Consider the following 11839-nt stretch of genomic DNA (forward strand, 5'->3'; position numbering starts at 1 on the left):
TGAAACTTTGTATTTTGCCATGTGGAAAACTTTCAATGTTTTGTAATCCAATTTATATGCGAACAAATAACTTGTTTTCATAAATATATTCGCTAACATAATTCATAAATAGCTAAAATGACTGTCAGAGATGGAGTACTGAAAGTTTTTGAAAGGGCCTCCGCCAAAAATTTTTGGTCATACAATGCATGTTTCCTCGAGGGGTGAAGTTATGGCCTACCCTTACACCTGATCTCTGTACATGCCCAAAACCGGATTTGTGTATAAGCTAGATTGGCTGCAGCGTAGGGCCCCCCAAAACTAAAATATCCTTTATTTTTTCACTTTGCAAGAAGATGTTCAAAATTTGCAGCCGAAATCTAATTTTCTACTTTCTAATGAAATTTCTAGGTGGATGCAGCTTTTTGGGGTAATCAAAATTTATTTAAATTTGTTCAAATTACTGTATGCTATATTTTATGTATGCGTAGTTTTTTTAGTTCTGTTTTAAGTTGTATGACCTGTTATAAGGTGCCAAAACATCTCTGTGCCCAAAGCCTTGCATGCTATTAAGACTGTCCTTACCGGGAATCGGTAAATGATACGCAACATTGTCTTTTTCAAGTTAAGTATATAATGAATATATTAACTATTAACAGAAGTAGCTTTATTTCGGAACGCAATTTCAGCGACGATCACTTCCTCGACAACATTTCATCAACAGACGATTTCATGATCAACTTAATTGCACATATTTTTATTTTTAAAGTAAAATTAAGCTTTTTCTAAAATAAAATGTTTAGCAAGATCAGAGAATGCATTGTTTAAAATTCGTTCAAACTTCCTCAAGCATTTCATCATCTATGTTTAATTTTTTACTGACTAGAAATTTTATAAAAAGTGTTTCTTAAAAAGACAGAAAGTTATTACATATATAAACTTTTTATATTTATGTAATTTTTGAAATACTGCAGAATGTCCATAAAAGAATGGCCCAGTTTCAATTATATATTATAACAGTTTAATTGTAACTCCTCATAGAACAAAAACATCCACTGAATAATATGTGGCGCAACTACCACTCTAAATATTAAATACCAAATCACTAGTATATATAAGACATCTTAACTTAATTCTATAAGGAGGTACCTTTTGGTAAATGAAGGATGGCATAGTCTAAGATTAATTCTCCTCATTGGTGACCCGGACGTGATAAGAACTTGCCAATATTAATGGCTGCTCCACATTAAGACAGTTGATTTGCTTTAAAATATACTGCTCAAAGAAAAGAAAGAAAAAATCCGGTGAAGTAAAAAAGTATCCCGGTCAATAAACAAAAATAAATAAAGAAAAAATAATGAGCAAAATGAAATAAATAGAGAGAAGAAGAAAATAAAAGCATGAATCAACTAGTGGTATTCATTCATTGAATTCTATCACGGATAAAATTCTGGAAGGGAAGTAATGTGGCGTAACTACCACTATAAATATTAAATACCAAATCACTGGTATATAAGACATGTTATCAGGATCACTTTTGTAGATGAAAGTTGGCATAGTCTAAGAATAATTCCCCTCAAATACAACAGCTTTCAATATTCTGGCCTTGTTAACCAAAATGTGGTAGGATTTCGATTTTCAATTTAATATGTGTGACCTCTAAATAATGGTGCATTTCTAAGAAAAAGTAGGTAGAGGTCGATTTTTTTACGATTCGATTTGTTTTGTACAGTCTTTGTTAAAATGTACCAGTCAAGATAGCAACAGTTGGAGAAACAAAAAAAAATTCTGGTCAAATCCGAGAATAAAAGGTTCTTTAAGAGGATGGTAGGTTTGGAAAAAAAATTTAATTCCCAAGAGTTTAAATTGACATTCAAATCAATACTTTAAATGCTAATTTAACCTAAAGCCCATTTGATTTCCAATAGGCATTTGTCACTCATAAGGATAGCGCCATCTATAAATGATATTAATTAAATAGTAAATACTTGAATTTAGCAGATCTTAACCTAGCAGAAACAGGCAGCTGGAAACTAACAATGTAAACAAACGTGAATTACAATTTGTTGCTAGAAAGCTAATATTTTTAATCATTGGTGGTTATTTATTGTATTAAATACTTAAGAAAGGATAAAAATGAATAAACTTAGGCGGAACTTATTTTTCAAAATGGAAAATACATGTAGGTGTTATAGTAGAAATGTATTACGCCGTAAACCAATTAAAGTATTGAATGTACCAGAAGACTCTTTAGCATCCATTCAAAATGAAGCTCGTTATCCAAAATTAAAACTAAGTAATCACATGGATAACACTTCATTAGAAGTTTCGATTGGAAGTGAAACTAAATTGATTCCATATTACGAGAAACTTCAAAAAAGTGATCCTCGTTTTACGTAAGTCAAAATATTTATATAATTGTATAGGCGAATTACTCACGTAATTCACTTATACTATTGAAGGACAAGGAGCCATTCATTGTGAATGACAACATAAGATAGCATAAAGTAGAAAATAATAACTTGAAAGAGTGTGAAAAGTCATAAAGTAGTAAAGCTCTTCAAAATTAATAAATTTACTCAAGAAGTGGGCAATATTTTTATGTAAAAATTGATATACTTAGTGAAAAAATATTTGCAATGATAAATAAACACATTTATTTATTTAAAATATTAGGGTATATTATAAATATTTCCTTATTGTGATCTGTGACGCCAACTAAATTCGCCAAGGTGCGATTCACAAGATGTTTGTTTTTTTAACAATTATTTTGTTTTAATTTTGTTTCTTATAACATGATTTGATACATTGATTTTCTTAATCCAATATTTCCTTATTGTGTGTGTTAGTAACTTAATTCTTATTCAAACTTCATTTCCTTTGAAGCATTATTAAATATAACATTTCAATTTGTAGTTGTTATTAAAATAACATGTCATTGTAATGTTAGCTTATAAGGAAGTTTTATTTTTAAAAGATTGTAAAAATTCTTGAAATTATTAATAATTTATTTTTTACTCAGTGAACTTCATTTGTCTTATTATTATTCAATTCATTTATCATATATCTTTTAAATTAATTTTTAATGTTCTTAAAATTATCTAGTTTTATCCACTTAATTTGTTTTTCTGCTGGCTTCGTAATATTGCAACAATAAAACATAATCTTCATTACCTAGAAACCTTTAAAATATTTATTAATTGTGTATTTTATTAGATTTGCATATATGTCTTTAAAAACAGCTATTTGATAGTTTGCCTTCTTAAATTTTTTTAGAGGCTTTCTATAAGGTGTTTAATCAATATTTCATATAGATTATGTTAATCACTAATCTGAAATTTTAACTAATTTAACCAGGGTGATAATTTCTTCTGGAAGAAACTCATTTATTCTCAAACACTGGTAGAAAGTGAAAGAAACTAGAGGAAATGGAAGAAACTAAAAATGTCAAATAGACTTGCACTTATAAATAACTATTAAATGAATAGTTCTAATTTAAAACAAATATATTCAATACAGTACAAGTAACAAAAAGTTTTTTACATTGAATTTTTTTAAAAAATAGCATTTAATTTAATTTCCATAACATTTTTATTTGTATAGCATTGTCATTTTCCACATTATATATTATAGTTTTATACAGGTTTTATAAATCTGTCTGACCTATTATTATATAGAAAGATCACTATGTTCGAAACTCGTAACACTACTTATATTGTTTGATATAACTATAGATAGCTGCATATGTTTTATTAATCAATTAACTGTAGGTATTTTTGCTTTAGTAATTTATCTTAAGATTAGTTTTTAAGTAGATTCAGGAGGGATTAGAAAGTGAAACTGCTTTATCTGGTCTACCCTATCACCCCATTAGACTGGATAGTCCTGAGCCTACTGTAATTTACCTTGAATTTATATTTAAGTTATATGTATTTTCTAAATTAATGTGTGTACTTATATTCAGGTAAACTATAAATATTTATTCTATTTGTGTAATGAATACTCTATTTCAAAATATCTAAGAAAGAAAAAATATATATTTAGTAAGGAGAGCTAATTTCTGCGACCCAGGCCAAAAGGCCCATACGCAAGGTAGTATATATTTAGTAAGATATTAATTAGATAATATTATTTTAAAATCATGTGGTATGTTAATTAAAAAGTTTAATACTGAGTTAAAAAATTTTCTTCATTGGTTAAATTTTTCATTACATGTAAGAATAAATTAAGAATTTAGCAGACTTTTTCTTTACGAATATAAATAATCTTTTACAATAAATTTTCTTTTAACTAATCTGTAACAAGAATTAACTTTTCTCTCTAAAGTTGCAATATATATTTTAAAGCTATCAAAATGTGGAGGGATGAAAAATTTGCTATAATGTGTTACACTATTAAAAGTTTACAACTTTTATGTGTGAAATTAATGCCTTCTAATTGAAAATAAACATAAAATGCTCATAAATTTTTTTTTTACAATTTTGAGTTTAATGTTTAAAAAGAATTACATTTGGATATCCTTAGGTTTATTTTATTAAATTATAATTAATTTATAATTCTATGATTAGCTTTATTAAAAATAAAATCTGTATTAAAAATTTCTGGAGAAATAACAGTATTAAGTTATGAAAACTCTAATTTTCAGAACTAATAACATATTGTATTCATAATTAAAAATAACATACTAAAGCATGCTATTTGATATTATGACTACAATATGTGATTTGTTGCACAATGCAATATATAATTTGATACAGTATTTTGAAACTTCTTCGTATAAAACTTATATAAAAAGAAACCAACGGTTATTTTAATTTCTTATGAAATTCATTACATTTCTTTTCCTCTCAATTTCTTGTTTTCGCTTATTTAAAAATTATTTTTGAAATGTCTTGGAAATTATTACTATCATTTTAATTACAGTACAGAACCCGTTATCCGGAAATCAGAAAACCGGAACGAAATTCGATAAATTTTCCCGCCATTTTTTAAACAAATTTTTTTTTCCTTATAAGATTTTAGGATTTTTCTTTCTTTTTTGAAAGATGTTCACCTTACCATCATTTTGGAAATAATCATTAGTATATTACTTCATCGTTTTTTCTTCTTTTCAAGATTATTTCCTAAAAAAAATTTTTTTTTAGTTGGGTTTAACAATAAAAAGACGGCTTTTTGTAGCGATTCAGAAAACCGGAAAAATCAGTTATCCGGAATAGTGATGGTCCCGATCGTTCCGGATAATCGGTTCCCTACTGTATATTGCTGTAACAAACTCTTTTTTGATATTTCTCTTTCAAAAAGTATTTCTTTTACTTGCGTTGAAGAAAAATGTTGATTAATCTGATTTCTTTTGGGATGGTTTTTTTTCCCCACTGGGTTAACTGAACATATTTTCCTTTTTTTTTTCTAATTTTTTGAAGCTATGACGGGAGGAGAATAATTTTTTAATGGTTAAATTATGGATACATATAAAACATTTTAAAGAATAAGATTTGTGTCCATTTTATCTTTAAAAAAATTTATATTTATTTATATATAATCTCTTTCATTCAGATATGAGTTCTTAAAAATTGGAATTAAATGCAATGATAAGAGATAGTTCTTAAAATTGTATAATTGGTACAAAAAAAACTATAAATCTATTTTAGTAGATTTTAATTGAACTGATATTCAATTCTGAGAAATGTAACAAAATTCTGCTACTATACTGTATTTTAGTTAGTAAAAAGTTTAATTATTTGTTTTCATTTTGAATTGTTTTATATCAAATTGTTATTTCAGGAAAACTATAAGTCTTATTAAAAATCGTCAAATGAGGGAGATCAATGGTAAAATTCTTTTGGAAGGAAAACGACTGATTAATGATGCAATCGATGCTGGAATGGAACTTAAATCTATTTATTTTAGCCGTGAAAAAGAACTTGCTGAAATAAATTTTCGAAGAGCAGCTCAAAAAGTTGAATTCTTCAAAGTCTTATATAAAACAATGCAAATGTGGTCAGATCTGAAAACTTGTCCAGGTGTAATGGGTATGACTTTTTTCTATTGTGTCATGCAGTTTAGAAGTTTCAACTTTGTAATTTTTAGTTATATATAACTTTTAGAAAAAATATATATATAGGCTTCACCAATGAAAATTTATGTGCTGAGCTTTGCAAAGTGAAAAAGCACAGCACACATGCTTGAAATTTGAATTAAAAATTTTTTGTACTAAACACTTTCAATTATGCCATTTAAATGCCATGCATTTGAATTTTATACCATCTGTAGAACAATAAAATAAGTGCAAAAAAATTTTTAGTGCACAAAATTAGATGCAAAACACTTTTGTAAATTCTAAACATATTTCAAAGCAATACATTTATCAACCTTGCATATGATTTTAATGACCTTTTGTAAAATATTCAACTACAATTTTCACCATACTGCCGTGAACCATAAATATGAATAATATGTATTAATTTTTAAAAAAAACTTTTTTTTGCTAAACACACATTTTCTTTTTTAACATTTTCAGCTTAGTCTTTTATCATTATTTTCGGTGTTTTAAGAGAATTCTTGTTTAATAAACAACCCTATTAAATGATATTAATGGATAATTGAATATTCTGCTTATTTGTTACGCTCAAGCATTTAGGAACATTAATGGGTTCTAATTATGACTCTTTTTTTTAACTAAGCAATATATACCAATTTAAGTTTAAATTTGTAGCTTTATGATATTTAAGTTAGACTAATCTACTGTGCCCAAAATAAATAACAGATACATTAGTTACTTTTGAATTAGTGATCATATTTTCATTTATTAAGATGCTACATTGATGGTTTGAATGCCTATCCTTAAATATAGGGCAGACAATATTTTATAATACAAAATCAAGCAAAAAACCTACTTTGACCAAACATACCTCTATTTTATTTTTTTTTAATTTAGATTTATAACCTTTAAAATGTGCAGGGTATCATAGCTCATTGTTCTAAATCAACCAAATTAAAACAATTCATAAAGCATTTTAATATGAAATTATTTAAATTTTTAATGGATTTTTAAAGTTATTGTATTTATTGTAAATAACTTTTAATTGAAAAAATTACATCAACAATTGATGTCTTCAATGGGCACAATTTTCAAAGGCACATTTAATTTTAGTTTTTCAAATATATTTCTGAAGCAAGTCTGTTAAAAGAAATTCCTAGTATGACTTAAAATAGGTAGTAAAAAATTAATTTAGGTTGCCTTTTCCTGCTGTGTGTGTGAGTGTTTTTTTTTTCTTCTAATAAATTAATGCAAGTTAAGTTGTTCTATATCTATTAAGTATAAGGCTCGGCAATTTATTTTGTCATTTCCAAAATTTTTGAAGAAAACTGTGAAATTGAACTTTTGATTCTATTTATTGAAGCTTGTCTTTTATTATATTTAATAATGATACATTTCTATTCTACTTTTAATAAATTGGATTTCTGTGTTTGTGTGCATTATGTATTACTGTAAAATGTTTTTAATGCTTTATTCAGAGGTTAAGTGCCTCTATTATACCTCCAAAACTACAGTAAAAACTTAAGCACATGGATAAACGCTGTACTCTCACTGGTTTTTTGATGAAATTCCAATTTTTTGTTTTCTATTTAGGATAAAATCATTTATTTATTTTAAAATTGATTTATTTCTATATTAATTCTGTATTAGTTTTTTAAAATGGATAAAAAGTAAAATTCTGGGTGCTATATAATTTCTTGCTGCTCATTCAATGCTGCATACATCCTTAATCACTTTTTTTCATCCTAGATAACAGCATAAATTTAAAAAAAAAAAAAAAGATTTAACGAGCCTTTTATAACTCTTTTTTATTACTATTATTATGAGGCATTATAATACGAGTTTAAATTCGATAGAAAGATGTGACATAGGTTTTTTTATAAACATAAAAGCTTTTAAAACACTAACAGTGATGTTATTGAAGATATGTTACGTTTTATTTTGGATATTTGAAAATATATTTATAAATTTACTAGTAAATATATTTAATGATATAAAATTTATTTATAAATTAAAGTTCTTAAATTTTTTAACTTCTCTTTTAAAAAGAAACCAAAAAAAATCCAATTTAAATTAAATGAAAAATATATTTTGGAATTTTTACTAGGAAAATAATAAAAAGCAAATATATGGGTTTTATTTTTAGAGATGGATCATTTATTTTTATTTTCATTCATCATTAGAAAAATATAAATATTTGCAGGTATTTTCAAAAGACCATGCGCTGAAGATGTACATATGTTATCTGAGCCTGTGCTACCTGTAAACATTATTTGTGATAACATTAAAGATCCTGGAAATTTGGGCTCAATTATAAGGAATGCAGCCTCTGCTGGCTGTCAGAATATTTTATTAATGAAAGGTATTGCTACTTTGTCTTTTAATTTTTTTTTTACTATTATTACTTTAATATAAATTAAATTATTCAAAGTTTTTTATAATTTTATCTTAATTCATTGCTAAAAATATTTTTTCAGAATCATTCAATTTTGGTAGATAATGTATTCAATTTAATTTAATGGGGCTTGAAAGTTATATCGCCTGTTGCCCCAGTTATGTCAAAACTCTTATTTGGCATTTTTTTAACAATAATATGCCTGGTCATGCATGTTAATTAAATTATTAGATAAAAAGAAATAATCGCTGTTTTACCTGCTCCTTTTTCTATCAAAGATGAGTAAACAAGGCTCATTGATCACAATTTAATGTTTCACTTACTGGCATTTACCTTAATTTTAAAAAGCTAGAGTTGCTGATCATCGAATGTAAATATGCATGTGGCTTTAGTCTGTAGTAATTTCTTTTGATTTTGTTGCCTTAAATGGCTCTGTGAAAATTTATTGAGTTTCTAAGATCTGAATCAAGTTTGTCCCTATGCTTCATTCTTATACATAAATTTTATTTCAAAACTCTTATACTTGCTATTGAAGTTGAAAAAAATTTTTTTTTTTCAAAAAAAAAAAATTAATTAAAGACTAATGTTGGTATTTTCCCCGACTTTTTTGGTAATTGATAAAATTCCCTGTTCTATTGCCACCATAAATTATAAAAAAAAATTAAAAATTCAATGTGAAAACATGTCTTTTATATTTTCTGCTCAGAGTTGAATTTTACCCTGGTATTTATTACATGTTCTACCCTATGGTGACTATGAACACAGTAATAATAAATATCATTATTTGAAATTTTATTTTATTGTAGTGCAGTGTTTTTTTGGAGTAGAAATTTTAATTGATATGATGAGTCTAAGGAAAGTGTAAAAATTTTTAAATGATCTAAAGCTTGAAAAAAAAAAAGGAATAATCTATGGGGAAAAAATTGTCTTAATTTACTAAGTATGTATGTCAAGTTGTTAAATTTTTTTGTAGTAATTAATCAAATGGAAATATATTTGCAGCCTTAATGTAAATCACTTGCTAAGTTGGCCATCTTCTGATGATTAAAGCAATGTCCATTTATGGGAGGGCTGTGATTCCGGTTTTCTCTAATTTATAAGTCCCTTTTACAAATTAAGTTGATGATAAATATTTGTAAGTTAACCAAATTATTGTGTGCAAATAAGTTCTTGTAGTTGGCTTCTTTGTAAAATAACCTTTAAATCGAAAACATTTTTAATTCTTTCAAATATTCTGTTTTATTTTAAAAATCCTTCTTAATTTCAGGCTGTGTTGATCCTTGGGAAGCAAAAGTCCTAAAAACAGGCTGTGGTGGACATTTTCGGATACCTATTATCAGCAATATTGAATGGACACTCCTCTCCAATTACATATCTAGGGAGTCACATATTTTTATTGCTGATAATTCAGATGATATAGAGAAATGGAAACAAACTCCAGAATTTATAAATTATGATGAAAGTATTGAAGAAATCGATGATACTTCAGAAGATACAATTAAAAAATATGCCACAGTTAATGAACATAATCAAATTATTCATATTGATGAAACACTTCAAGAACCTACTGAACTGGAAATGTTGGAAACTACAGACCTTCCTTGCTATTTATACTCAAGTATAAAATTTCCTAAGAAAAATATAGTTTTATACATTGGTGGTGACACAAATGGCCTAGATAGTCGAATAGTAAGATTAGCTTATGATTACGGTGGTAAAAAGATTAAGATACCTCTGGAAAACAATATGGATAATTTAAATTCTTCATTTTCATTAACTATAATTCTGTATGAAATCAAACGACAGCTGACAGAAAGATATGTAACAAAATAAAATATTTTTTAGATATTTATTGAATAATATAAATATTTATGTTTCAAAAAGTAATTTTTTGGGCTAAAATGTTAATTTCCTTAACTGTAGGTTTCTACTTCAAGACCTAGAATTTATATGTATTTTTTAGTATATGTAAAAATGAGACTCTTTGAACTTTTTACCAGGTAAAAGTAGAAATACTTTTTGAAACATAACATAAACGTTTTATGAATGCATATAATTTTTAAAAATTATATATTTAAATTCATATTAACTTTTTTTTCTTCCAGATATTGTAGTAAATTTTAATACTTTTTTGTCATAACTTTCCTGTAGTCCGTGGATCGAGTTTCAGACAGAAAGTAAAAGTTTATTAACAAAAAAAACAGACAAACACATACAAATTTAAAAAGAACGCCATCTGGCGGTATAAAAAGAAAAAGACTTCGTAGCTATCCTTCCCAGGGAATGACAACAATCTCCCCCTGCGAGAAGGATTTTACTTTTTAACACATATAACAATATACACATAAAAAATATTAATTCTCTTAATATAAATTTCAAATTAAACTTATTTTTTCCAAAGAGAAAATTAACTTCTCAAAAGTTACAGCTTTAGTTAAAAAATCAGAAATATTATCATTAGTATTCTTATAAACAGTTTTTAAAATTTTATCTTCAATCATATCTCTTACAAAATGAAATTTAAGATTTACATGCCTGGTTTTATTAGAAGATTTACCATTGTTCAACCAGTCAATAGCTGCTTGGCTATCAGAAAACATAGTAACAGGAGCATCAATAAATTTTTTACAGTTCAGTTCATTTAACATATTTATTATCCAAGTAAGTTCTTGAGCTGTGTCAGCTGCAGCAAATAATTCAGCTTCACATGTTGAAAGTCCTACACATCTTTGTTTTCTACTTTTCCATGTTATAAGAGAATTACCTATCATAATTACACAACCTGAAAAAGATTTTCCTCCTTCTGCATTGCCCCAACTTGCATCCGCACTACAGCTTAAAAAACCAAATTCTTTACTATAAAACAAGACTCTATCTTTTGAACCGTTCAAATATTTCAAAACTCTCTTGGCCAAAACATAATGCCTTTTTTCAGGACGTTTATTAAATTGTGATAAATAACTAGTTACAAAAGCAATATCTGGTCGGGTTCTATTTGCTAAATATAAAAGTTCACCGACGATTTCCTGATAATCAGTCTGATCTACTAAATCATCAGTAGGATCAAAACATCTATCTTCACCTTTAGTTATGGGAGTATTTGTTTTCTTACAATTTTCCAAACCATATTTTTTCATTAAAGATTCAATGTAATGAGTTTGAGATAGACCAATTCCGTTTTCTTTTTGTGAAATCTCAATGCCTAAAAATTTTGAATCATTAGTTGTTTCTTTTAATTCAAATGTTTGATTAAGTTTTGAAATAATTTCCTTGTATAATTTCGAATTATTAGAAAATATTGCCAAATCATCTACGTATACACAAATTGCGAAAAAATCATTATTATTAATTTTAGTAAATACGCAATTGTCAGATGCAAGTTGAGTGAGACCAATCTTTTTAAGTTCATTTTTTAACTTTATATGCCA

General features: G+C 26.4%; 1 protein-coding gene across 1 annotated transcript; it reads left to right on the plus strand.

Moving 5' to 3' along the window:
• Window positions 1-1999: 1999 nt before the first annotated feature.
• On the plus strand, window positions 2000-10263 carry LOC107450314 (rRNA methyltransferase 3, mitochondrial). Its single transcript, XM_043047541.3, has 4 exons — window positions 2000-2375; window positions 5761-6008; window positions 8220-8378; window positions 9679-10263. Exons 1-4 carry the CDS (start codon window positions 2116-2118, stop codon window positions 10242-10244), a joined length of 1233 nt encoding a protein of 410 aa, XP_042903475.2. The 5' UTR covers window positions 2000-2115; the 3' UTR covers window positions 10245-10263.
• Window positions 10264-11839: the final 1576 nt, after the last annotated feature.

The sequence above is a fragment of the Parasteatoda tepidariorum genome, chromosome 8 (assembly GCF_982258835.1).
Source record: "Parasteatoda tepidariorum strain Cologne lab strain chromosome 8, Ptep-v5.0, whole genome shotgun sequence".
Taxonomy (NCBI): domain Eukaryota; kingdom Metazoa; phylum Arthropoda; class Arachnida; order Araneae; family Theridiidae; genus Parasteatoda; species Parasteatoda tepidariorum.